General features: G+C 56.4%; 3 protein-coding genes across 19 annotated transcripts in view; 1 reads left to right on the top strand and 2 right to left on the bottom strand.

Moving 5' to 3' along the window:
- The first annotated feature begins 76 nt into the window (after positions 1-76).
- GPAT4 (glycerol-3-phosphate acyltransferase 4) lies at positions 77-9,448 on the top strand. The gene is made up of 14 exons (XM_040087621.2): positions 77-163; positions 1,608-1,908; positions 2,268-2,591; positions 5,129-5,198; positions 5,526-5,823; positions 5,907-5,981; positions 6,424-6,513; positions 6,628-6,721; positions 7,190-7,305; positions 7,531-7,586; positions 7,910-7,995; positions 8,213-8,341; positions 8,422-8,501; positions 9,067-9,448. The coding sequence occupies exons 3-14, from the start codon at positions 2,427-2,429 to the stop codon at positions 9,173-9,175; spliced, it is 1,368 nt and encodes a 455-aa protein (XP_039943555.1). The 5' UTR covers positions 77-163; positions 1,608-1,908; positions 2,268-2,426; the 3' UTR covers positions 9,176-9,448.
- Positions 9,449-12,845: 3,397 nt separating this feature from the next.
- NKX6-3 (NK6 homeobox 3) lies at positions 12,846-15,511 on the bottom strand. Its single transcript, XM_040087789.1, has 3 exons — positions 14,937-15,511; positions 13,722-13,891; positions 12,846-13,647 (listed from the first exon to the last, which is right to left on the bottom strand). Exons 1-3 carry the CDS (start codon positions 15,316-15,318, stop codon positions 13,417-13,419), a joined length of 783 nt encoding a protein of 260 aa, XP_039943723.1. The 5' UTR covers positions 15,319-15,511; the 3' UTR covers positions 12,846-13,416.
- A 706-nt stretch (positions 15,512-16,217) lies between these two features.
- The window catches only part of ANK1 (ankyrin 1), a 55,067-nt gene continuing 45,398 nt past the window's right edge, over positions 16,218-25,886 (bottom strand). For 6 of the 17 annotated variants that reach the window (XM_058423720.1, XM_040087714.2, XM_040087698.1 and 3 more), the window contains 7 exons: positions 25,562-25,708; positions 23,350-23,902; positions 22,414-22,672; positions 21,060-21,143; positions 20,648-20,815; positions 20,220-20,341; positions 16,218-18,458 (listed from right to left, as the gene is read on the bottom strand). In XM_058423720.1, the coding sequence (XP_058279703.1) occupies positions 20,243-20,341; positions 20,648-20,815; positions 21,060-21,143; positions 22,414-22,672; positions 23,350-23,902; positions 25,562-25,708 (1,310 nt within the window). In that variant the 3' untranslated portion in view covers positions 16,218-18,458; positions 20,220-20,242. Of the gene's footprint in view, positions 18,459-20,219; positions 20,342-20,647; positions 20,816-21,059; positions 21,144-21,320; positions 22,388-22,413; positions 22,673-23,317; positions 23,903-25,561; positions 25,709-25,886 lie in introns of those variants that run through there. The other 11 variants (XM_040087715.1, XM_040087708.1, XM_058423721.1 and 8 more) reach the window with 10 other exon arrangements.

Consider the following 25,886-nt stretch of genomic DNA (forward strand, 5'->3'; position numbering starts at 1 on the left):
GCCGGGGCCTGGCGGGCGCCCTCAGCCGGCGGCGGGGAAGCGTCGCGGTCGTGCGGGCGCGGCCCCGCGGGCGGCGCGTTGACGTCACGCACGCAGCGCGGTGCGGGAGCGCGCACGCACGTGGCGGAGCGGGGCCCGGCGGCGGCGGCGGCAGCAGTAGCAGGTGAGTTCCCGCCCGGAGCGGCCTCCGCGCCCCCTCCCGCCCCGCACCGGCTCGGCACCGCCGTTCCGTGCGGCGCGGCCGGGGCCGGCCCGGCCGGGGCCGGCCCGCCCGTACACCGTTATCCCCGGGACCGCGGCCTCCCCGTCGCGGTGCGGCCGCGCCGCAGTGCCCCCCGTGCTGGCTCCGCGCACCCTCGCCCCGGACACACCGACGAAAGTTGTCGGGAGGGCCGGGCCCCGGCCCTGCCGTGACCCGCCGCGATCCCGGGGAGCAGAGCTGAGAGCGACCCTCGCCGCCGAACGCGGTCTCGCTGCAGCCGACCCGGCCTCGGGCGGGCCGTTACGCTGGTCAGTCGCTGCAGCCTCGAAACAGCGGTACGGGTTGCGGTTTCTGTGCTTGTCGGGCCCGCCTGGCTGTGCCCCAGCCCCGGGGCGGTGCCGCGGCGGGGCTGGACGGGCTGCTGCCAGGGCCGACCCGCCGCCAGCCCGTGGGCAGGGCTGCGGCGCACGTGGGCTCTGCTGTGGTGGGTGACACGGTGCAGAAGAGTCACAGCTGAGCCCCTCACAACCGCGGCTGCCGGCTCAGGGGGCCGGTCTAACCAGTTTACCAGCACGAGTCCTGGTTCTGATGGGTGACAGCTGTGGCATAATGGGCAGCTGCACGCGTGGCTGACGTGCTGCGTCTCCCAGTACACGGTCTGTGTATGTGCCTTTGAAGAACTGACACTATTCTTAACGTTACTGGTACAGCAGTATTTAACCACCAGCTGGAACATAGTGTACAGGGGAGCAAGAGGATCTTTATAGACCCTCGTTTGCCCTGTGTGCTTGTCAGGTACCTGTGAAATCCCATCGTCGGGTTGAGACTCCGTAGACTGCCGATGGCGGTGTCCAGAGGGAAGTCTCCCCTGAGCAGACTCATTTTTTATCACAAGCCTCCGTTGGCCCTGTGGGTGTGTGACCTTTGACTGCTCCCTGTGCCCCAGCAAGTTCCTCTTTGACTAATCATCAGCAGTGATTCTCCCCTTAGGCTCACTTCCTGTCCTGAACTGTTTGTAAATCTGCCCTGTGTCACAGGGGATGAGATGTATAGGGGCAGAGGAAGTGATGCCTACCCAGGAATCTGGGTACCTGGCTTCCTCAGTTCTCTTGGATGCCCCTGAAATGAGAGACATGATAAGATCTTTGTCGTGAGGAAGGGTTTTCTGTCACTCCTTTCCTGTACTTGAGACCTGATTGCAGCATCCTGTGCTGTAGGTGTGGTTCTGGATGAGTCTGCTTCATCTGAGGTGTGCATGGTATAAAAATACAGCGTGAATGGTAGCAGGAGGTGATTCCCAAGTCTGTGACAGTGATGGGCAGTAGCTAGAGTATCAGTCTCAGTCTTGCTGTGTCTTGGGAGCTGCTCTGAATGGTATGACCTCAGCCCAAGTACTTCCTTCCAGGTTTCAGAGCCCACTGTCTCTGGCTTCCTGCCACGCTCTCTGCGCTGACATCTTTCCGATCTGCTGACTTCAGTTGCTCTCCTCGACTGCTGCTGGTGGCATGTGAGTGCCACATCTGCCAAGAAGTCAACTTGCTGTTTGAAAGCTTTCCAGGGACACAAACGTCATTCGTGTCTGTAATGACCCTTCAGCATGAGTGGATGCCAGGCACCTCCAGAATTAAACTTGTTCCAGGCGTCACGCAAGGACCCGTGCTGGTGCGCATGTCCTCGTGGGGAGAACAGTAATAGCTCCACATACGGTAGGCTCCTTTGAGTGCCAACTCCCTCGATCTCCTCCAATGCAGGCTCAGGGATGGACTCCACCTTGTCCCTCTGAAGAGACTCTGCATGCTCTCAGCAGCCGGGAGGGGATTCTGCTGCCAGATTGTCCACAAGCTGCCCCAGGACAGGACTTGCTCACTGGCAGCCTGGGAGGGGATCCATTCCTGCAGTCGTGTTGCTGCCGTGCCCACCACCTGCCCTTGGACAAACCAGTGTGTGTGCGCCGTCTGCTCTGAGCTCTTTGGCCTGCACCGTCTGAAGTCACCTGAGCTCCTGGCAGACTGTTGGCTTGTTTTCCCAAGTGCTTTCCCTGATCCTGTCTCATTCCCTCTCGCAGAGTCCTGAAAGGATGTGAACTTTGGAATGGGGTCTCTGAGCACGCTGCAGACTTGGTGCATGTGTGAGACTGTTGCTGAGTAACAGGAGGACTGGTTCATTGCCGCGAGCCGCCCTTCTGTCTGGCTGCAGGGCACCAGCCTTGCCTGGGCCCTTCACCATGTTCCTCCTGCTCCCCTTTGACAGCCTAGTGGTTAATCTTTTGGGGATTTCCATAACTGTCCTCTTCACTCTGCTTCTGGTTTTCATCATTGTGCCAGCAATTTTTGGAGTCTCCTTTGGCATCCGCAAGGTTTACATGAAAACTTTATTAAAGATATTTCAGGTAAGTCATGTTTTCAGAATGTTCTCTGTGTGTTTACAGAGGTTTGTCCAAGCATGTTCATGATAGGAAGAGAGGCTTTCACCTCAGGAGGGCATTGTGGGTGACTGGAGTGGAGGATTGGGCTTTGGATGTTGTGCTGCTGCCAGATGACCTCTTCTGCTCATCTCAGCCAAATGCAGTCTACAAGGCTTCTGTCTGTGGGCTGGTTTTTTTCATGTAATTATTCTAGTAGGTCTTCAAATAAAGCAGTAGTCTAGTGAGCCTCGTCAGGAGTGCAGCAGGATCTGGGGGGTAGCTTGGAGGGGTTTGTGTCCCAGGCAAGGCAGAGTGCTGCTACAGCTTGATGTCAGGTGTGATGGGGAAGGACCAGGCTGCAGCCAGCAGGTTGCTCCTTCAGGACACATTTGGACGAAGCAGAAGCAGAGGTAAGGTAAGACTTTTGTGCTGCAAGGCCTGTGTGGTCTGTGGCCAGAACCCAGAGCTCTCAACATGCTTCTGTCCTGGAGTGTCACCTACTGAGCCTTGTCTGGACCTGCCACCTTGGAGGACAACCAGCAGCCTTTGCCGACCCTCTTGGCACAGAGAGGCCCAGTGGAATTTTCCAGCTTGTTGTCATGCTATTCCCTTGCCTGCCTTTGGCACACTAATTTTATGGGCTGTCTCTGAGCCAGCACCTCTTGAAGCAAGTTCCTGACCAGACCAGAATTTATCTACTAAGAGTAGTAGCTAAAGCCTATACCACCCTACCCTGGCAGCCCAGGTGAAAGGCACAGTGTTTGCTAGGGAGTTTTTAGGCTCATAGATACGGAGTTCATGCTGCTAAGGATGCATGGTATAGGTACTGCTGTTTGAATGGGATCTATTGTCCTCAGAGTATCCCTGTACTGGCTGGCTTGGGAAGACAGCCATGGAGCTCACAGTGTTCAGCTCTTTAAACTCTCAAGTCCTCCCAAAAGCCTGATATATAAATTGGAAGACGCTGGGCTTTGTGAGGGGTTTCATTAACACAGATATCTGAAGACTTGACTACAGATTTACTGACTAAAGTGGGCAGAAAAAAAAGGTTTTAAATGGAACTTTTCACAATGTTTTCGGTTTTTTTCCCCTTTCTTCAATTCAGGAATATTTACTTTCAACACCTGTATTGGCATTTGAAACTATTTTTTCTGAAAAGACTGGGAAGTCTATTTCAGCTTTTGTTAAAGAATCTTAGTGGTGGGATAGAGGAGCAGTCATGCACAAGTGGTCACTGATTTGGTGGAAAATTCACTCATTAGGTTTGACCATTCAGAATTGTATTTTGGAGGGCTATTATTTACTCAAAATATTTTCCCAGCACTCAGGGCTAATCTTGGGAACGCAGAGGGGCAGCACATGGGAGTGTGGCAGTCTGGAAGCTTGTGGGACACAGCCTGAGCTGCAAGGCCTGGCTGGCAGCAGCACGCCTGTGTTGGTGGGGAGGGAGGGCACCTGCCCGGTGCCTCTCCGGTGGGAGGCTGGGTTTGCTGCTGCCGCAGTCAGGATGGAAATGTGCTGGGTTTGCAAGCACTGCCTTCAGCGAAGGCTGCTTAGCTCCTGCAAGGTCAGAGCTCCTCTCCTGACTTCTGGGATGGCAGTATCTAGGCAATCTTCTGCAGTCCTGGAGTTCTAGCTGCTGGCAGAGGCAGCTGCTAGGTGAGTGGGACACTCCATATGCGTTCACCATTCCCCCATTGCTGCCTCCTGATCTGCTGCTGGTATGGGTTGAGATCGGGATGCCAGAATTTGCAGCAACTTCCCCCCTTCACAGATAAGCGCGTTCTACACAAGTTCTCCTCCTTCAGAAGTTTGTCCTTCCAGACCTACATGAATTACAGGCTGTGAAGGTTATTTGGAGGGCAGGCAGGAAAACTGCACAGAAATGCAGCCTGCAGTTTGTGCTGGTGCCCTTGAAAATTAGCTGAGAGAACAAATAGTCCTGGCACAGGATTTGGCAACCAGCTGTCTGAGGGTGCTTGCTGCTGCTGTTTTGGGCAGATTGCTGAGCTGAGAAGCAGCAGCAGGAAGCTGAATCAGAGGGGCAAGGATCCCATCCCATCATCAGCCTGATGTTTTCAGCAGCAACCTGAAAACAGTCTCTGCTTTGAATTTAGAAGAAACAAGGATTGAAAAGTAGCACTGGTCCCCTGACCAGCTGCCTACACTGTGGTGCAGGCACCCCAGCAAGATGCACAGCTCAGCCAGAAGCTGTGCAGTGGCAACCACGTGCAAGGTGCAGCAGAGCTGAGAGGTCATGGAAACTGCAGAAAATCTTGCTGTGCCATCTCGGCACTGAGCACTCTTTTTCCCTCTGGCACTCCCTGTTCCCAGGCCAGTCTCTGCTTCCACATCAGTTGAGCTGGGTTCATCACTCACTCTTACAGTTCTGTATGGAAGCCTTCTGCTTCAGCCCCATCTTCCCCCTTGGGCTATGGTCCTTCCCGAAAGTCAGCTCTAAAATCGCCAGTAGTGTGGAGCTATAGGCCTTGCAAATCTTGGTTGTCCTATCTGTCTTGCAGTGGGCAACACTGAGAATAGAGCGTGGTGCCAAGGAGAAGAACCATCCGTTGTACAAGCCCTATGTCAATGGTGAGGTTCTGGCCTGCGTGGGTACGCAGAGTTCAAAATTCTTTTGGGGAGGTGGGGTAAATGTGGTGTCTCTGAGCAGCTGAGTTCTGCTGGGAAGTCTTTTCCATGTAGAAGAGAGTTCTAGAGAGCTCTGTTTCATGAGGAAGGGCAGGGAAGCACCCCAGGGGTGCTTAATTTCTAGATACTGGGGAGGGCTGGTTTATGCCTGTATGGACTGGAGAAAGGAAGGGGACCCTGAGGAGGGTGGGTGAGGAGACGCCTTGGCTTTTGTCTCCCTTTGAGTGGGCAAGTCACACTTTGCCCAGAGCTGCCTGTGGTGTGCTGCAGGTATCATTGCAAAGGAGCCGACATCACTGGAGGAGGAGATCAAGGAGATCCGCCGGAGTGGCAGTGGCAAAGCCCTGGACACCCCTGAGTTTGAGCTCTCAGATATCTTCTATTTCTGCCGCAAAGGCATCGAGACTATCATGGATGATGAAGTGACCAAGAGGTTCTCAGCTGAAGAGCTGGAGTCCTGGAACCTGCTCAGCAGGACCAACTACAACTTTCAGTATATCAGCCTGCGCCTCACTGTGCTCTGGGGACTTGGTGTGCTCATCCGATACTGCTTCCTTCTGCCCCTCAGGTGAGTGCTGGTGCAGGGACCTGCCTGCCAAGAAGGTGCTGATGGCCTGGTTTTGCTAGCATGTAGTTTCCTTCTTTCTGCAGGATAGCCCTGGCGTTTACTGGCATCAGCTTGTTGGTGACTGGTACCACAGTGGTGGGATATTTGCCAAATGGAAGGTGAGTTCATCTTTGAGGGAGGAGCAGATGGAGAGCACTGTGTGCAGTTTGAGACTGGATAATCCTGAAATTTCCCTGCAAAGCTTTCTGTTCTACCACCTGCAGACAAAGCAATTGGTCCTGGCAGCTGTGGTCTTTCAGGAACAGGCACCCTGTAATTTTCAACAAAGGGCCTAGATGTGAGCACTAAGCTGGTGGCAGAGCGTTCAGCCCTGGCCTCTGAAAGTAGTAATAACAGAAAAGGGCAAAGACCAAAATTTTATTCTCATGAGTTAAGAATCGGTGATCACAAGCTGATTGCAAAGCTCAGTACATGCTGTGTTTCTGTAGCAGAGATGTGAAAGCTTTCTGGATTTCATAGCCTGGGGCAACGGGGCTGAGTGGCACTGTTACAGGGGATATTGTAGGACTGGGGAGTGATGGTCTCTGTCCTGAGCTGCAGGTGTAAGGACTTCCTGAGCAAACACGTCCACCTGATGTGTTACCGGATCTGCGTGCGTGCCCTCACAGCCATCATCACCTACCACGACCGGTAAGGCCTAGCTGCTGCAGGCTGCTCCTGCCCAGGAGGTACTCCATGCAGGGCATTATGCGGGTCTCATGCTTCCTTCCTCTTTCTTCACCTCTACCTTTATTTCGTGTCTAGAGAAAACAGACCCCGGAATGGAGGCATCTGTGTGGCCAATCACACCTCCCCCATTGATGTGATCATCCTGGCCAGTGATGGCTACTATGCCATGGTAAGGTCTGCCTGGGTCTGCCTGCCCAGGCCTGGCTGCCTGCATGGAGGGAGCAGCAAGCTTGTTATGGGGCAGGAAGTAGGGAGCAAGGGTCCTTTGAGCATGTAGAACTACTTTTCCCTGCATGACGTGGCAGGGCACTGTCAGACTCTGTTGTGCATGGCGTTTCTGCAAGCTCAGCCTGGAACTCAATGCACCAGGCGTCTGTGGGCACAGCTTTGCAGGAAGAGCTCTATGCTTTGCTGTTGCTGGAAGAGCAGAATGGTTCCCCAGCTGGACCTGCTGCCATGGGGAAAGCACTTGGGGTTTGCTGTATCTGTCTTTCAAGTCAGCAACTGGGACTTTTCATCTTACCCTTTCCAGGGTAGCAGTAGGAGGATAAACCTCAGTTGGGCTGTGAAACTGGGCACTGCCTTGACTTTCATATGTGCCCAGGTCTTGTAACTTGTGTCTTCTTGCCCTGTTCAGGTGGGTCAGATCCATGGAGGGCTCATGGGTGTGATACAGAGAGCCATGGTGAAAGCCTGTCCCCATGTCTGGTTCGAACGTTCTGAGGTCAAAGATCGTCACCTCGTCGCCAGAAGGTGTGACAGTCGCTGGCTGCAGGGGTGGGTCTGAAGGTTGGGGAAGAGGGCTGCTCACCTCCCTTGGATGAGGACATTGCATGGCCTCATAAGTGCTGGGAGATTGTGCCCCTGTTGTTGGCACCCTGATAGTCCCTGGTGACTGCTGGTTAAGGACTGCTGCTGTGTGGATTGCTACTGAGAGCATCTGTCCCTTCTGCTAATTTTTGACACTCTTCTGTTTAGGCTCACAGAACATGTCCAGGACAAAAGCAAACTGCCTATTCTTATTTTTCCAGAAGGTGAGTGCAACAAGGCCAGAGAAGCACCAGGTGGAGAAGGTACCTTGAGATAGCACCACATTTCTGTTCCTTCTCACACAGCCAAGGGCTTGAGACTCTCCATTGAGATGAAAGGAACATTATGTCTTTAGAGCTGAGTGAGCCCAGGATGCAGGAGTCACACATGATGTCGCAGGGACCCATTCTGTGCACACAGAGAACAGGGCTTGGACTGAGAGTTAGAGGAGAGTTCTTGGGCTCCTGTGGCCCTGCCCTTAAACCAATAGCTTAGACTTCTGAACTGGTTTGCAGAGGAAAGTTAAGATTGTGCTTGCCTCTTACAGGAACATGCATCAACAACACATCTGTGATGATGTTCAAAAAGGGGAGCTTTGAAATTGGAGCCACAGTTTACCCTGTAGCCATCAAGGTATGACAAGGCAACATTCTTAGGGCACAAGTCTGTCTGTCCTTCTGTGTCTGTCTTGGCAGCCCAGTCCAGCCTGGTCTGAGGGCACAGAAAAGCTGAGGTCACTCATGTAGTGCTCTGGGAGAGCTGACCTGTAGCTCAGTTTGGGGTGGAAGTTGGGAGCCTCAGAGAGGGTGCAGCCACTGCCTGACTTCCATTAACTCTTTTGCCTTTGTAGTATGACCCACAGTTTGGAGATGCCTTTTGGAACAGCAGCAAATATGGCATGGTGACCTACCTCCTCAGGATGATGACCAGCTGGGCCATCGTCTGCAGTGTCTGGTACTTGCCCCCAATGACCAGGCAGGTAAGGTGATCCTACCAGCCTATCTGATTGCTTTCCTATTTGGCCCTTTGCTCCTGCTGAACAGTCTTATTTTGCCATAGCCTGAAGAGGACGCAGTGCAGTTTGCCAATCGAGTGAAGTCAGCCATTGCCAGGCAGGGGGGGCTTGTGGATCTGCTCTGGTGAGTCCAAGCAGGCTTTTCTCTTCCTAGTGCCAGAGTTCCGTGTTCTGGGTCCTGGTGTCTACTCATGTGGGCGGTAGAGCTCCATTCCTTGCTTAGGGTAGAGCAGGCCTCTGAAGGAATGTTCTTCTGTAGTAGGGACCAAAGTCTTTGCTTCTTCTGTATGCTGGGCATCAGGGCTTCATTCTGTGATTGTAGCTTGCATTGGGATGCCCTGGGTTTGTCTTGTTTCTACTCAGCAAGGTGTGTTCAGCTTGGGAACTTGCTTTCCCAGGCACTGAGGTCTCAGAGCCCAGGAGACAGGCAGTCAGTCTCCTGTAGTGGTACTAGAGTAGCTCACATTTCTGGCAGAATTGCTGTTTTGAGCACAGTGCAGGGCCATGGGGGCAGCTCCTGGGAGAACCAGAAAGAAAGTGATGCCCTTTGGGGATGTGTGGTCTGCAGTGTGCCCTGGCAACACGGGGTACAGGGGCAGCTGTCAGCAGTCAGTGGAATTCTGACTTGCCCTGAACAGTCCCAAAGGTGGTGCCTGCCTGCAGCCTCTCTGATATGACTCTCTCCCCAGGGATGGAGGGCTGAAGAGGGAGAAGGTGAAAGATGCGTTCAAAGAGGAGCAGCAGAAACTCTACAGCAAAATGATTGTAGGCAGCCATGAAGACCGGAGCCGCTCCTGAGTCTGCTGCCTCCAGCACTGCCACTGGGGCTGGCCAAAGCTCCCTGCCTCCAGCACCAACCAGGGCTTGTCTGCAGCAACTCTGAATCTTTGGACTTGGGCTACTCCAGAGCTGCTTGGACTCGCCCTTTCACCCCCTGGCTGTTGTTTCCCGGAGGCACTATTGCTGCCTGGAGTCTTTAGGCCTTTGGCAGCTGATGGCAAAGATGCCTTCTTGTTACTGTTACAGTGAAGCCCCTTGCAGGGGCAGTATTAAATGAAACTCTTATAGTGTCATGTGCTTCCATCTGGTGTGTCCAGCCCCAGGGAAGGACTGGTGTGGTGTGCATGTGTGTCAGTCACAAGTGTCCCACAGCACAAAAGCTGGTGAGCTGTGCTGAAATTGGCTTCCTTGACAACCAAGGGAATCCTCATGAGCCTGTGTCCCTCGTGTGTGAGGCATAAATCCCTTAGGAGCAGAATGTGGCCTCTCAGGCCATTTCCAGATCCACTTCGAGGAGAAATCTTTTTCTTTTGCTACCTTCCTGTCAGATTGACCCAGACTGTTGCTTCTACAGTGTCTAACAGCCTCTTTGCTGTTCCTGATGCAGTAGGGATCATCCTCCTTGGAAACCTCCCTCGGTCCACTGGGGCTGCGGGGTGCCAGGTGTCACTGGAGTGGCAGGTGGGGCTCCTGAGGAATGTGTACATGCTATGGGGGCCTAGGGTGTGTAGGAGAGCCCAAGACTTCAGGGCTAGGGCAGCAAATCCCTTTTTGAATGTCTCCTGAGGGAAACAGTGGCATCTGACCTTGTCATGCACACACATGGATAGTATCAACTTGTTGCAGGAAAACTGAAATCTGGTGCTGGAGGTGGTGCCCCTTTCTGCTCTGCAAGTCAGTTATTTAGTAAAACTTGCATCTAAGCATTTGTCACATGTACTTTCCCATTTTCCTTAACATTCCTACCAACTTGAGCACTTACACTTGGTTCTCTGCTCTTAAAAGCAAGAGCCGTATCACTGCTACCTGCTGATGCTTGCATTTTGTAAAGCTCTGGAGAAGGCAGTTAGCTAAGTTCCTTCTTTGTACCTCAAGTGTTGTTTGTTGGGGAGGGCATCTTCTATGTCAGGTGAGGACAGCTGTTCTGTGTAAGTGGCCTTAAATCTGAACTTTCCTGCACTTTTTTTTTTTTTTTGACTGATGGAACTTTGCTCCGGCTGCAAGCTCAGGGGCCATTTGGGTGAAGACCCCTGCACCATGCAGTGGTTTGGCGAGCCCTGGAGGGAGCCACAGTGAGCCATGGGTTGCCGAGGCAGTGCCGTTCTCGCTGGGTACTGTGGGTGGCCCTTCCCCCTGTGCCAAGCTGCAGCTGGGGATGCAGCTGCTAGGGACGTGGACACTCCCTGCTGATCACTGGGTCTCCAGGCTCTCCTTCACTTCTCCCCAGAGAAGTTCAGCAGCTGTTCCCGAGCCCTATCAAGGGCTGTGCCCCCAGAGCTCTCCTCTCTGGGGGTGGGACGGACATTCCCTTCAGGCACTGCGGAAGGTCACAGGCCTCCCACACCCTCTTGCCATGTCCTCAGATGCTTGGACCCAGCTGCAGGTGACCACAAGTCTCCTGCCAGCAGCTGAGTTCCTTGTCCCTGACGCTGTGGTGATGTGCAGAACCCTCCTCAGCTTTGCAGGAAGTCCAGCCGCCCTGCTGTGCTTGGGGACCTTCCCCAGCGGCGTTCAGGATGCTCCACAGCAGGCAAGGAACTGGCTGGACAGGTTAGGAGGCACACATCCATCTTTCCTTGGCTCTCCCACCCCATGCCCCCAGTCAATATGTCTCTCTCCGATGAGAAAGTTAATAAATTTAGCTCTAGATTAAAAGTATCGATCATTTCATTTGTAAGCGATAAATAACTGGGGGGGGGAGCACTGGGCGGCCCATGGGGTAGGGGCTGCTGGCTCCAGCTGCAGCAGCCGTGCACCCCACTGGGGCCAGGAGCTCTCATATGCATTCTGCCCGGATGCTGGCATTGATTTGCTATTAGTCTCCCCGCACCACCCAGTAGCACATCATTCCCGGAGCTGCTATTAATGGCCTTTTGATAAATAATCACTTGTAAGTCAATAAATTTTTATTAAACAGTGTGGCGCTTTGATTTATGAAAATCCGACGGGGTTTGTCTGGGAGAAAAGGGATGCAGAATTGAAGCGGAGCTGCTATCCATCTGCCTGCCAGGCTGGCCTGCCTGTGCTCACACCCCCGGCGCAGCTGGCTCCCAGCTCTGCCCACACAGCCTGAGGCTGCCTGGCACCAGGCACACGGCAGGTAGAGCTGGTGCTCACTGCTGACTGACCCTGTCGAGACCCCAGCACTGATGGGGCACCACTCTTCTGCAGCAGCAAGTGGCCAGTGGGAAAGCGGGAGCCACAGTGGGCAGCATAGGGAGGAGAGGGGATCAGTCTTGGATACCAGGCTGGGGCTCTGCATGGATCAGCACTGCTTGGGGTCCTGTCTCAATATGGGGATGCACGGGGCAGCCAGGCTGCAGCAGCTATTTGTCACTCTCCCTGGCTACTGCAGGCCCTTTGCCACCTGCTTTATTTGTCTCCCAGCCCTGACGTGGCATCAGACAGGTGTTAAACTACTTAATCACTTTAAAATTGTTTTAATTTTCTGTTTTGTATTGATCTCCACAGCACCAATTAATCAGCTCAGTGGACCAGGCAGTTAGTACATTAAAAATTGTCAGCCAAGCTAGGCAGCTTAGAAAATGTTAAAAAAATATCCCACCAGCAGCCCCTCACTTCTCCCACCATGTGGAAGCCACTCCCGCTGGGCGCTGGCTCTGTCCACAGACAGTGATGTGTCTCTTCTGGCCCTGCCACCAGCTCCGTGCACCATGGGACCTGCCATCCCATGTCCTTGCAAAGGGTCCATTAGCTCTGTCCTGGCCCAGCACCTGTCCCAGGGAGGCAGTGGAGGGGCTGCGTGGCTGAAGGGGAAAGTATTATAATCCCCATGCTCACTGCAGGGGCTGGACAGGGACCTGTGTGGGGACAGTAGCCCCCCAGAGTGCTGGAAAAATGGCACTGAGCAGTCAGGTCTCCTTGCAAAGTGCCCACAGCCCAGTGAGAGACTGGAGAGGGCTTTAAGCCAAGTGTGGGCCTTGGCAGGTTGTACAGGGATGATCTGCAGCCCCACAAGGCTGGTGCTCAGGACCACTGCAAGGCCCCAGTGTGGACTGGGGCACCAGCCCATTGCAGGTACTGCCCGCAGCTGCATGGGAGGGCACCCCTTCACCAGCCCCATTCTTACCCCTTCTGTGCTTGTGCCATGCTGCTAATCAGTGCCTGACAGACCAGCAGCACCTTATCTGCTATTGATTTCCTTCCAAGACACAGCCCATGTGTTTGCTCACACCTGGCTGGCACTTAGTTGGCCCTTGGCTGAACAACTGCCAAGCTTGCCACCTTCAGTGCTGTGCCTGTGCCAGCTGCAGCTCCTTTGGCGTCCTAAGCAGGTAAGGTCAGCTGGCCTTGTGCAGCACCCACAGTTGGCATGCCACTTGGTGAGCCATGGGGGAGCCAAAACAGGGGGTGTGCAGACCCATGTCTGTATGCACACATCTGTATGTGCAGCCCCCGTTGCACAGGGGTGCAGCACAGAGCTGGGGGGACCCAACAGGCTGGCAGGCAAACACACTGGGACTATTGATGCCGCATCAATCCTGCAGCCCCGACAGGTGAATGGGCTCTCACTCACACCGTTAAGATAAATGATATTTATTTGCTGCTAAGAGCTTCCAATAAGAGGCCCCAGTGAGTGACTTTTGAACCAGCAGCTCTTGCTGCTGGTAAACACCCAAACCAGAGAAAACCCTGGGAAAATCTCCAGGGCACTTCCTGCCCCACACGCAGGATCACAGCATGGACCCTTCCCCTGCTTGGCATGCAGACCCTGCCCCATACATCCTATCCCCAACCCTTCTCTGGCCCAGCCTCACAAGGCCACCCTCAACCACATGCCCACAAAACAAGTGCTGGGACTTGACTGGGACCTTTATTTCATCAATGCCGATAACATGGCTGCACCTGACACTACCACGAGTGCTGCTCCCAGCCCTGCAAGCCATGCTCCCCATCCAGCTGTCAGCCACCCCATCCCAACAGCCAGGCACCTGCTGGTGACGGGAGTCACCCCCCAGCAGGATGCAGGTGGCTGGGCCAGTCACACCCCGGCCCAGAGGGGCGAGCTGTGCTGGTGCTCAGCCACTGTGTGTGCCCAAGCCCAGCATTGAGAAGGCCGCACGGTGCTTCCTCAGCAGCAGCCGGATCTTCTCATCATCAGAGTCTGGGTCCAGGGGCTTGTTGTACTCATCGTCCTCGGTCTCAGAGGCCGCCCGCTCTCCGCCAGAGCCCCCCGCCCGCTGCGAGGATGAGGAGGGCTCCAGGGCACTCTTCTTCCTCCATTTGGTCCGTCGGTTCTGGAACCAGACCTGTTGCCCCATGGGCCCAGCTCAGTTAGCAGCCAACGCACTGTGCACCCCATGCCACACCGGGACCAACTCACCTTCACCTGAGACTCAGTCATGCCAAGAGAATAGGCCAGCCGTGCTCTTTCTGGACCCGCCAGGTACTTGGTCTGCTCAAAAGTCTTCTCCAAAGCAAAGATCTGGTGTCCCGTGAAGGTTGGGCGTGTGTGCTTCTTCTTGTGGATGCTGTCAGCCAAGTGAGCAGGAGCTACAGAAGAGGAAGAGAGAAGCAGGTGAGCTCTTGGCAGCTGAAAAGCTCTCCGCTTGTCCACACTCGCCTGCCCTCAGTGACTGAAGAGTCCTTCCACACCTGCTCCCCTCCAAATTAAAACTATTCCTGCTTCAGGGCTTCAGCCCCATCCCAGGAGGGCTGAACTGCCCAGTGTGCAGGTCCCACAGAGCCTAACCCTAACCAGGCTAGGCACCTCCTGATCAAGGACAGTGCTAAGTGGATGTGGTAAGAGGGTAAGGGTTGCTATCAGTGCTTGACCCCGGAGCCATGCAGCACTGCGAACACTGTGTCCCCATGCCCCACACCTTGCAGGACGCATGACAGAAGACACGCATAGCTGGTCATTAGCTCATGGCTGTGCCAGGAGCAGATGGCCAAACTGCCTAACCCATCTGCTCCAAAATCATCACCTGCAAAGGGGTGAAGGGGACCAGAGCAGCAGGTTCTGAGCAGCTGCACCCAGCCTCCTGGGGCTTCCCATGGGACAGTGGATGCACCCATCCCACCCACCCTCTGGGACAGCAGCAACATGCTCTGCAATTCCCCCGACAGCTCTCCACCAGGAAGGCAGTGCTGCCAGACTGGGGCTCCCGGGCTGGCCATCCTGCCTGTCTCTGCCATGAACTAAACCAGGCACTGACCCCCAGTGAGGCTGTCTGAGAGACAGGGAGATCTTGTGAGTCAGAGGACTCTGCCCGTCCTTGCCAGCTGTGGCTGCCTAGGGGCAAAGAATACTCTTAAATACTGCTAGACACTATTATCTTTCATTAGAGCTGCCCCTGCCCTTGAGCCAAAAGTTCTGTGACAGTTTGAGGTCCAGCAGCTTTGGCAGTGGGGTCTTTTCCACTGTCATGGGTCAGCCTGCTGGCCAACCAGCTGTGCCTCATGCAGGGCAATGGAGAAGACACAGCCTGCCCCAAGCCCTAGCCCTAGCGCCGATGGATCAAGACTCCGTAAGGTGCCCATCACCTGCGGCAACCAACCACCCACCACCGAGCCGCTCCGAGCCCTCTTTACTTACGGCCGCCGCACTGCCGGCCGCCCCGCCACTCCGGGGCCGCCTCCGCCCAGCAGCTCCGTCCCCGCGGCAGGTACTCGCCACCAGCCTTGGGGAGGGCTCCCACCTGGGGCCCGTAATAGACGCCCGGGGAGCTCAGTCCGTTAAATCCGCCTGCGTGGGGGTAGCCAGGGAGGAGATTGCTGTTCGGCGTCGCTGCTGGCCGGCTGAGGATGTCGGAGATGCCGTGGGGGGTGCCAGCAGCCAGCTGGGTGCCCAGTCCGGGGGGCCCCAGCTTGTAGAAGGAGCTCTGCACTGAGTACTGGCAAACGGGCGCCTTGGCCTCGGGGAAGGGACCCAGAGAGGGGCCGTTGAGCAGAAAGGTGCCTGGCAGGTTGGCATCCATGGCTCTAGCACCGAGGCGGCCCTCAGAGCCCGGAACCCCGGAGGTGCGATGGCTGGCCCATTACCAATGGCCTGGGGGCTACAGAGCCCCAGAATCCGCCCTGGCCCGTGGCCGCTTGGCTGGCACTGCGATCCCGGCGGGGGCCGGGGCCGCGGGCAGCCCGGGAAGCGCCCGGTGACCTCGCAGCGCCTCCGGCCCCGGACCCTCAACTTGGGCTGGGGCAGCGCCAACATTTCTCTGATAAAGACGAGGCCTATTAGAATAACGCGCACCCATTGGCGGAGGGGCTGCGCGCCGCGCTCCTATTGGCCAGGCCTCGGCGGCCGCGGCCGCCATTGGCTGCGCCTGAGCGGCAGCGTGCGATTGGTCCGGCCCAGACAAATTGCGCTTTGAACACCGGCGGCGGCGCGAGGGACGGGACACGGGACAGGGGACACGGGACAGGGGACACGGGACAGGGGACACGGGACAGGGGACACGGGACAGGGGACACGGGACAGGGGACAGGGGACACGACACGAGGATGGGTCGGGATGGGATGGGATGGGACGGGACGGGACGGGAGACAGGGCCGAAAAGCGCGGCGGCGCGGACGCTTTACAGCGCTGGTCGGACCGGTGCTCTTGGCATGGCCTCAGTAGCGCCGCTGCCCCCGGGACAGCCCCCGCAGTGGTGGGGGTACCAGAGGCACCGGCTGCACCGGCTTCCCCCTCGCCCATCCTGGGGGAGGCCCTCGCAGCCCGTCGAAGGTGCGCACGTTCCTGCTCCCTTCAACTCCCCGGGGAATGGCAGAGCACAAGAAGACGCCGCTCCCACGGCCGCCCCCGCCCTCTCGGCAAGAGGAGACCCGCCCCCGGGGTCTCCATCTTCCCCACCTTTGGAAAAGCAGAGAAGAGACACTGTGTTGATTTATTTATTAATTTATAATCTGATAGCTGGTGTACAGGGAAATGATCTATACATAAGGGCCTAAGACAGGGAGATCCAAAAGGCTTGTTTCCATAACAATTAAAAAAAGAAAATAAAAGTAATTTTTAAAACTTCTAAAAAGCTTCTAGTGTGCAGACTGCAGCATTCTCTAGGCTCAATGTTGGGTGCAGCCTCCCCCTACCAGCCCTACAAGCAATCTGAGCGCGAAGCAATGTCACTGCAGGTGCCTGGCACGGTTGCAGCACAGCACATTCCCTATGGCATACACAAGGCCAAAGCACTGGACCCACACACAACTCTAGGGTGATGCTACGGAGTCAGCTGTTGCCGTGGGTCTAGGGAGGTTATTGTATGCAGCAAGGGTGATGGATGGAGAGTCTGTGCCTATATGGCTCAACTTTGGGGTGGGGAGGGGACTCCTTTGCTCTCCAAGGCTAAGCTGGGTCAGTCGCGTTGCTGCAGCGAGGCTTCTTGGCCGCAGGGCAGCCAGGGGCTCTCCTAGCAGATGTGCACCCACTGAAAGGCAGGGCTGCCCTGCCAAGGCCACCATCACATGGCCTGAAGCTGGAGGTGCGCTTGTTCTGCACCTGGCCACAGAGAACAAACTTAGATTCTGCAAAGCAGGTCCATGGCCACCTCCAGGAGAAAGAGCAGGGGGTCCCGACATCACTGTGGTACAAAGGCCAGATCCCCACAGCAGTTAGGTAAGGGACAAGGTCAGGGACCTGGGACCAAGTGCCACTACCTGCACCCTGCGCTCCTGGAGTCAAGTATTAGCAACAGGTTCAATCTACTGCCCAACTCTGAGCTGCCTGGGCAGCTGTGTCCAGTGCTGCTCTCCTGCTAGAGCAGCCGATCTGAGGCTGCCCCAGCCCCCAGAGCTCAGGCTGCTACCACAGCAGGTTCCACCTGGAGAAAATGCAGCCACTGGGGCAGCAGCCTCCATGTGTCTGGGATTGGTCCCGGGAGGGTCAGTATCCAGGGCTATAACCTCCCTTGAAGGGAGGCCAGGGTCCCTGCAAAGCTCTTGCCTGGGGTGCCTATTGCACAGCTGTTGGCTATTGCTAGCTCATCCTGGCTCATCTCCTGAGCAGATATTGTGCTGAGTAGAGTCAGGCACAACCTCATGTGGCACAAGCACCCCCTGCTCTCTCTCACTGCACATCCTCCCTGGGCCTCAAGCACCTCAGCGCAGGCCTACAGCTTCAACCCAGATGGAGCCAACACAAACTGGGTCTGGACCATGGGACTGCACCTCTAGCCCCTCCTCTTCAGGCCAGGAAAGGACCAGGCTCAGGCAGAGGGGCACAGGACAGGGGTGGGCTGCTGCCCTCCCACTCCTATAGCCTTCCTGCTCCATTCACCAGAGCTGCTCACATATTCCAAAGGTTTTGCCCATCCTGCAGCCTGAAGAGGTATTTCAAAACCAGAGCTGTTAGTGCTTTGTACATACTGCTAGAGTGTCCCTAGGGGTTTGCATAGTATTTTTTGGTTCATATACACAAGGCTGATTGCTGTACAGTTTACACTTTCAACATAAGCAACGAGCTCAGTGCTCAGCCCACAGCTCTGCCCTGGTGGGAGACTTTGCATGTGCTGGGGAGAGGAAGGGCAGCCCTGCACCAGTCCCTCTGCCCAGGGCAGCTGTGCTACCTGCAGCCTCCCCTTGCACCCTCTGGCCACTGCTGCCCTCCCCAAAACCCAACACTCACAAGGAGGGATGAGAAGCAAGTCCAGCAGAGGCAGCACAGGCATTTGCAGGGGGGCCAAGCACCTCTCCTTCCATGGTGAGCAGTGCCATGCTGCCCCAGCCTTCCTCTGGCAGCTGGAGCAGAGACGTGGGGATGCACCTACACACACAATGACATGGAGGTGGAATCTCTTTCCCTCTTGCTTTCTTCTGCTCCAGCTCTTGCCTCCCAAAGGAGCTGAGAGAATGCCCCTGGTGCGTGGTGCTGTCTCTGGGTTCCTGGCAGCAGCGGGGCAGGGATGGAGGCCCCTCATCAGTTTTAAGTACTGTAGCTCATGCGTCTTGCAGTCAGTCAGTCATGCGGATAGGACGGTAAGTATGTCTCATACAGAAATCATGCCATTAGCCTATAGAAACATGTACAGCCAGCCCTGCTCCCCTCCACTCTCTGCTCTCCTCTCTTCTCAGGTATGTGTCAGAACGTGTGTGAAATTCAGTGGTTTGGTGTTGAGGTGTGATCCTGGAGAGACACAGAGAGACACTGTGTTATGGGGTTACCAGGCATTCATGGTGGCACAACCAGGATAAATGTTGGGGGCAGCCAGGTACATTGCTGGGAAATCCCTTCTCTACACTGTGCTTGTCCCACATGCACCCATGCTGCCAAGCAACCATAAGACAAGTTTTGGGGGTTGCCAGAGAGACAGTGACAGAGCAGCACTAAGTGGCAGGCCTGGAACTGGGAGCAATGACATCAATGCTATTGACGGTGCTGCCCTATCTGCAGACAGCAGCAAGCAGCAGCTGAGCTGCACCAGCTGCAACATGGCACTGGGAAGGAGCTGGGACACTTGCTCTAGGTTCTGGGATGGAGGAGGCCAGCCTTGAGCTTCCCACCTCAGCTAGGTGACTGACTGCACCCCACTCTCCCAGCAGTGAGGAAGACCTTCCCCAATGAACACCCTGGGCCACTTTCACACCACAAAAAACTGCAAAAGCAAAGCAACAGGAGCAGTGCCCCAGAGCGAAGGAGAGCCAGGGACTGTCTGGGGAGTGGGGCAGGCAGAAGGGAACAGAGTCTGCATGAACATGTGCCCACAAGCATAAGCCTCTTGACATTAAACAACCGCAGAGAGCCGACTAACAGAGTGGAGAGAGAAGGGAGAGGGTGGACAGAGCAAGTTATGCATGTACAGCAGAGGACCAACTGCTCCTGCTCACCAGCCTCCTACCAGGAGGGAGTGCTGGGCTGGGGAGCACACGTGCAACACCTTCCCCTGGTGCTGCACTGCCAGACCAGTAGTGACTGTGCAGAGAAAAATGATGCAGCTAGGCTCAAGTGTGCTGTGCCAAGCACCCTGCCTTCAACCGGGTCTAGTCCCACTCTTCAGGGAAGGCAGGGGCATCAGGGAAGGCACAAGACTTAAAGGGTCATTCTGAGCTCAATGGGGATCAATGGAAGAAACGTACTTGGTCAAAGATGGGTGCCCTGTCGTCAGCCCCTACAACTGTCATGTTTCCTGCACCCACCACTCCTGCATCCCTACTGCTCCAACATTCCCCAGCAGCACCCTGCCAAAGGCCTGCCCCAATCCCGGCTTCAGCAGACCTCAATGCTTTCCTCTACATGGTCGGCAGATGCAGCAACTGCATCTCCCAGAACAGTGCTGTGAGCAGAGGCAGTAGGCCACAGCCCCACAGAACTGGTACACCCTTCGTCTGACTCACAGCTCTGCCAGTGCCCAGCTGTGCCCCTGGGACGGGGAACACCAAGGCACCAGCTCCAAGGGCTGGTCTCCTCTGCACAAGGCTGCACAGCTAGTGCTCATGCATGAAGGGAGTAGTTCTGCTAAGACCCCATGCAAATGCAATTTAGTCCCTCGAGTGGCTTTGGAGAAAGACCATCCCTCTGTCTGTAGCCCAGCATAACGAGGAGTAACAACTCTGTGACAACTATGTCACCCTGAGCACCCAGGATGCTGTCACTGCAGTAACAGCCCTCGGCACTGTGGCTGCAGTGAGGTGCTGTGCACACAGCTGGCTGGAGCATTGCTGCAGACCAGGGCACCCTGTGCCCACAGCACCCAGGAGCAGGTTATCAGCAGGGGCACACTGCTGCCCACCCTCAGTCTTTTGCTGCAGCACAGCAAACCCTCTCTGCAGGCCAAGAGCTGGGCACAGCCCCACTACACTTTCCCCAGGAGAATGTGCATGACCGGCAGCTCAGCACAGGCAGCAGTATGGAGAGCCAGGACAGAAGGAAGAGCAAAGGCAGGGTTACCTCAAAAGAGGCCATTTGTGGGGTCACTGCTTCCCCCTTTTCAGGCTGGCTCGTTTCACTATCTGAGCCCCCATCCTGCCCCCAGAGACCTCTGGTTTCGGGACACGCACTCGCACCTCCTCCTGAGGAAGCCGCAGGGGCAGGAAGCAGGACATCACCCAGGTGAACAGACAGACATAGAGAAGAGGACAGGAGAGGGAAAGGTAGAGTCAGTTGGCAGGAAGAAAACACCAAGCAAGAAGACTGGTGCAGTAGGCAAGATTTGCCCCTGGAAGTCTTAGAGGGAAAACAGGAGAGGAGTGCAGGGCAGAAGAAAGGACAGAGGGTGACATCATCCCAGAGCCTGGGAGTCCTGTAGAAGTCCTGAGAGTCCTGGGTGCTGGCCCAGGCAGGCTGCCTGCAAGGCAGGGCTATGAGCCACACTGTACCTTGGCACCCAGACCATGCCGGTGCAAGATGGCATACTTCATGAAGTGATCATCCTCAGCCTCCAGGTCTTGGGGCTCCTGTAGGGAACCCTCCAGAATCAGCTCCTCCTGCTCCTGCCTGTCACCCATGTCACCAGGGCCCAGCTGACGCACCACCTTCCGGATAATCTGTGGAGACCCACATAGCTGGGCGTCACAGCTAGCCCCAGGGCACCATGACTCCCTCCTCACCCACACTGGTCCTACACTGCACGTGGTGTGCAGTCTCTGTCCCATGAGCTGGAGAAGTGCCGTGACTGTAACCGAAGACAGCGGGACAGACTTCCCTACATGGGCCCCAGGCTACAGGGTGGAGGGGACGAGAGAAAGGCTGCGGCATGCCCTTGCCCATATCTTGCCAGTGATCACTCACCTTCTTGGTGATGATATTGCCTTGGTCATCTGTGAACTGTTCCTCAGTCACCTGCTCTCCAGGGAGATGAAGGGCTTCATTCCCCTGCAGGAACAGAAGGGAGATCAGGGCACGTGAGGGCGGTGAGGGGAGTTGTTTTGCAGGTAGAACAACACACCTGACATGCACCCCACAGCCTCCGTCTCCCACCCTGCCCTGACCCTTCACAGCTTTCCTCTGCATCTGCCCCGGGGCTGGTCCCTCAGCTCCCCTGCTCGTTACCTTCAGGAGGACGCGCCGGCGGACGACTCTGGCCGAGAGAGCCTCTTCGTCATCCGCCAGCCCCTGGCTCTCCCCGAGCTCCTTGTCCAGCTCACGATGGGCGTGTTTGAGCAGGAAGCGGACAGAGCCCCTGACGATGAGCATGACGTTCTGGCAGCTGACCAGGAAGAAGGCCAGAAGCACCAGAGCGATCAGCAGCTGGGCCAGGAAAGCCCACATCCTGCCTCCGCACGCACAGCTGCACGTGTGCCGCGGGTCTGAGCCCGCTGTCAGAACTCAGCCATGCTGTCCGGCTGGGTCGGGCCCTGCGGGTCTGCAGCCTGCCCACGCAGCGCCCCGGCTGCGCGGGAGCTGCTGTAACCTTAGCTGCCGCAGCTCTGCTGGCTGTGGGCGGCGAGAAGGGAGCGGGCAGGTGGGGCGTCCTTTGCAGTCACAGCTTCGCTCCAAGTCATGTGGCCGGGACTGCCCCGGCCAGGCAGTAAGCAGGACTGCTCTGTCCTCTTTCTCTGTCAGTTTACCCAACAGCCTGTCCTCCTGACTACGGTGGGAGGCCAGCGTGCAGTCCGCTGTCACAGGACAAATGAAGCCCTGGGCAAAAGCCAGGGTTTTGGGGTGTCATTGGAATCACACGTGACTCACTTAACGCACATGGCAGAGCTGAACAGCCACCTCCAAGCATGGCCGTGCTGCTGGGATAGCTGTGTGTGCCCTGGCTGGGGAAAGATGCTTGCCCTCACCTTGTACCTGCTGGCTCTGTGTGGCTGTGGCATCAAGCCCACCACCCAGCCTGTCCCCTAGTCCAACTCTATATCTGGTTCCAGCGTGTTGTTGGGCTGGCAGTCAGGGCAGATACTCAATAAAGAACAAGTCTGTGAGGGTGAGTGGGTTATAAATGGAGAGAGAGAGCTCAAGTATCAAGCACAACAGGCTATTCCTGGCTCAGAGGCCCCCCGCAAAAAGGGCAGGAAGTATGCCAGAAGTGTTGAGGAGCTAGCACCTGGTCTGCCTGACTGGCCTTGCAGCAGGCTCCAGAAAAGGCTGTCCATAGGGTCACCACTTCCTGCAGGGCTGAGTCCCCTGCTCCTACCCTCACCTGCCCAAAGAAGCGGCTGTCGGCCTCCTCCTGCCAGCCGCCTGTGGGGTGCTGAGGCTGCCAGTCGCTGTCCTCTGCAGAGCTGATCCGCATCAGCTCCGTGGCTGGCATCAGGACCTGCTCTTGCTCTTGGCCCTGTGCCCCGGAGGCTGTGGTGTGCGTTGGGAGCAGCCTTCGGGTGACTCCCTCCTGCCAGGAGCCCGCTGTCAGGTCCTGTAGGCAGGAGATAAAGGAGCCTTCTGCATTCCAGTCCCTCAGCCTGGGCACCAGAGAGGGACAGGGATAGGGAGAGAGAGACAGAGAGAGAGAGGCAGTCAGCTTTGCATGGAGTGCTGCACCCTTAGCACCAGCCGAGCTCCAGCAGGCACACCGGCGCAGCCTGCACCCCACAGGCGCTGGCTCCACTCCCCAGCTCATGGCACTGCTGGGCGCCTGGCAGAAGCAGATGCACAAAATACACATATGCACAAAAGGCACAGGCCACCTCTATGTCATACTCCCTGCCCATCCCACAGCCTCAAGGCTTGGCTGCCAGGGTTTGAGGCAAGATCATGCTGTGCTCTCATGGTCTAGTGTGGTCTAGCTCTAATGTGGTCTAATGCTGTGGAGCATTTCTCGGTGCTGCCAGGAATGTGGGAAGAGGCAGCCAAGGTTAGGGTTAGTGCTGGCAAGTACAACCTACATGCAGGACCTGGCTGACTGGGGTCCCTTCCAGGTGCTCTGCAAGGAGCTCTCCAGAGCACTGCCAGAAAGGTATGAGGCACTCGGCCCAACCACTGTTCTATGTACTGCAGGTGCCTGGGCTCCCGAGCTGGAGACCAGCAGGGAAGCAAGCAAAGCAGGGAGATTATTGCAGCTGGCCCAGCACAGGGCAGTAGCTGGCAAAGCAGTTGTGCTCCCCTACCATGGTCACCCTGGTGTCCCAGCCTGCAGTACCTGTCTGCACTCTTCTCCACAGCATGGCTAAAGGTAGGTGATGTCATGATCCTGGCTTGCACCTTCTGCTGAACTGAAACAAAAGAGACTTCACTCTCCGGGTCCAGCTCCCCAGTCCCTGGTTGATGATCACCAGATGGCATCTTCCCCTCTGGCCTGTGCCCCTCCTCCTGCTCTAGAAGGTCAATCAGGCCATTCATGGCATCTGAGTCCACTGTGTCATCCTCAACCAGGTCCATAGAGCCCATGTGGTCTGGGCCATGAGCATCTGCTAGAAGTTGCCCTGGGAATCGGCCTTCGCTTGTGGCATCCGAGTCCTCAGCCTTGCTGCACTCCAGAGAGGAGTCCTCAGCAGTCACCAGCGAGGGGGTGAGCCCGGAGGACCACACCTGCATGTCGGACATCTCCATCAGGGCATCCTGCTCAGTGGCAGCCATGGGGATAGCATCCATGATGGCCACCTCATTCCAGTACTGGTCGGCACGCAGCGGGGATGGCAGTGTGTAATGCAGGGAGGCAGGGGACAGCAGCTCGTCCTGCAGTGAAGCGTAACCTATATGGGCAGACAGAGGCATCATGTCCAGCAGCCATCTCACGCACGCACAAGCACAGTAGGGCAAAAGGGAAACAGCTTCTGGGAGATGACTGCCCCAAGGATGGCAATGGTCATGCCACAGCCCCCTGTGGCTGGGCTGAGCAGGGCTGTGCTCACAGCAGCGACTGCTTTCATGTATTCCCTGCAAATGCTGCCATGCCTCCCTTCAAGTCCCAGGGCTGGTTTGGGCAGGTCCTGGGACTGCCTCCTCCCTGTGAGGAGGACTGGCCTGGTGTTCACATGATGGTCCATCCACACTGCAGGACACAGTGACCTCTTTGCTACCCTGCTCCATCACACCCCTGGTCCCTGCCCACAGCCCCCATCCAGCATCAGCTGGCTGGCAGTTAGCCTGGAGTTCAAGTAGCCAAGTCTGGCAGGTACCAACTCTCAAAGCCAAACACTCCCCACAGCACAGAGGAGCAGGTTGTAAGTACCATGAGCAGAGAAGGATGGCCCTGGAACATGCCATGCAACCCCAAGGCCCTGCAGAAGGCAACCAGGGCCTTACAACCCTTTTGGTGTCTCCAGGGCTACAAGCAATTGTTATGTCTCATTGCCTAGGGCCATGTGCACAGCTCAGGCACATCCATATGAACTACAACCAAGCCAGGCACTCCCACCCATGCAGGTGGCTTTGCTCAGCCTTTTTCAGCTTTGAGCCATTTTTTCACACCTGGAGATCAGCAGTGAACCTGTTCTGCTCCCCTGGCAGCCAGGGCATGCCAGCCACAGCCAAGGCACAGGGTACAGCTGGGACCCCTGGCACAGAAAGGGCACCTCACCCATGGGCACCCAGGTGCCTGGCCATAGGCATGCAGTGCAGTGCCAGTGAGGGAAGGAACATAGGACTGTGCAGGAGTAGAAGGCCTGGGATGGCTGCTTGACAAGCATGACAGCTGTAAGAGGGGTAGTCCCTGATGACGTGCAGTCACTGGAGCAGGATGTGGCTCCCAGAGGGCTTAGCTGAGGTGGAGACAGTGGAGACAGGCAGTGGAAGATGAGAGAAGGAGAGGCCAGGATGAGCTCAGAGGAGAGAGGTGAAAAGAAGTGACCCACAGGAGTGCCCGCACCTGGCAGCACTAGGTGGCATGTTTGAGAAAAGAGAACAAGGAGAGAGACAGAGAGGGAGGGAGCAATGAGCCGGCGCTGCAGGGACAGAGCCACAGTGCAGGGCTGTAGCAGCACAAAGCCCTGCCCCTGTCTGGTGTGCCGGCTCCCAGCAGCATATGCCACAGCTGACTCTGGCTGTGTCCCCACACCCAGGCACACTCTGCCTGGGACCCAGCCCAGGCACATCAGCACAGCTGTGCAGCCAGGACTCAGTGAGCTCCCTGGCCACTGATCAGCTTGCACAGCCAGAGGCACCTCTCACTGGCGCATTGGGATAAAGAACACATGTCATTCCCACCTGGAGAGTTTCTGAGAAAGCAGTGTGGCAGAGCCAAGCTTTCTGCAGCATAAGCCCCAGTGAAGAGGCCGCATCTGTCAGCAATGCTTTGTGCCCACTCAGTTCTCTGTGGGTGCAACCCACTCAGGCAAGACACCAGCCCCAATCTCTGCACAGACTGTGCCCCCAGGGCCCTCCTGCGTTCCCTGCCAGAAGCTGGGGCTCACCATTCATCTGGGATGGTGAGAGGGAGTAGTCTCTGTCTGAGTAGCGCCAACTTCCCTTCAGGCTGCGGCTCTGCCGACCAGAGCCCTCCAGCATATTGACAATCTCGCTGCGGTCAATGTTCCTCAGTGCCGTGTACAGGTTCTCAACTGCAAGGAGGAAGAGGGTGTCAGCAAACTAGTCACTTGCGGAGACACAGCCATGCCCCAGACACCCTCCAGGTGGGCAGGGAAGGCAGATATGCATGAAGCACCACTGTAAAGCCAGCCAGTGATCCTTGAAGATGCACACACTGTTCTGCATAGCTAGCCCTGCCACTTCTGTGCC

Source organism: Hirundo rustica, chromosome 28, assembly GCF_015227805.2.
Source record: "Hirundo rustica isolate bHirRus1 chromosome 28, bHirRus1.pri.v3, whole genome shotgun sequence".
NCBI lineage: Eukaryota > Metazoa > Chordata > Aves > Passeriformes > Hirundinidae > Hirundo > Hirundo rustica.

Bases quoted from the DNA above. Each gene is read 5' to 3' on its own strand.
- GPAT4 (XM_040087621.2), top strand. From the start codon at position 2,427: ATGTTCCTCCTGCTCCCCTTTGACAGCCTAGTGGTTAATCTTTTGGGG. The intron at 7,587-7,909 runs GTGAGTGCAACA...TGCCTCTTACAG, and splicing joins TATTCTTATTTTTCCAGAAG to GAACATGCATCAACAACACA. The intron at 8,502-9,066 runs GTGAGTCCAAGC...CTCTCTCCCCAG, and splicing joins GGGCTTGTGGATCTGCTCTG to GGATGGAGGGCTGAAGAGGG.
- NKX6-3 (XM_040087789.1), bottom strand. From the start codon at position 15,318: ATGGATGCCAACCTGCCAGGCACCTTTCTGCTCAACGGCCCCTCTCTG. The intron at 13,892-14,936 runs GTAAGTAAAGAG...CCTCTTCTGTAG, and splicing joins CGGCCGGCAGTGCGGCGGCC to CTCCTGCTCACTTGGCTGAC. The intron at 13,648-13,721 runs GTGAGTTGGTCC...ATGGGGCAACAG, and splicing joins TGACTGAGTCTCAGGTGAAG to GTCTGGTTCCAGAACCGACG.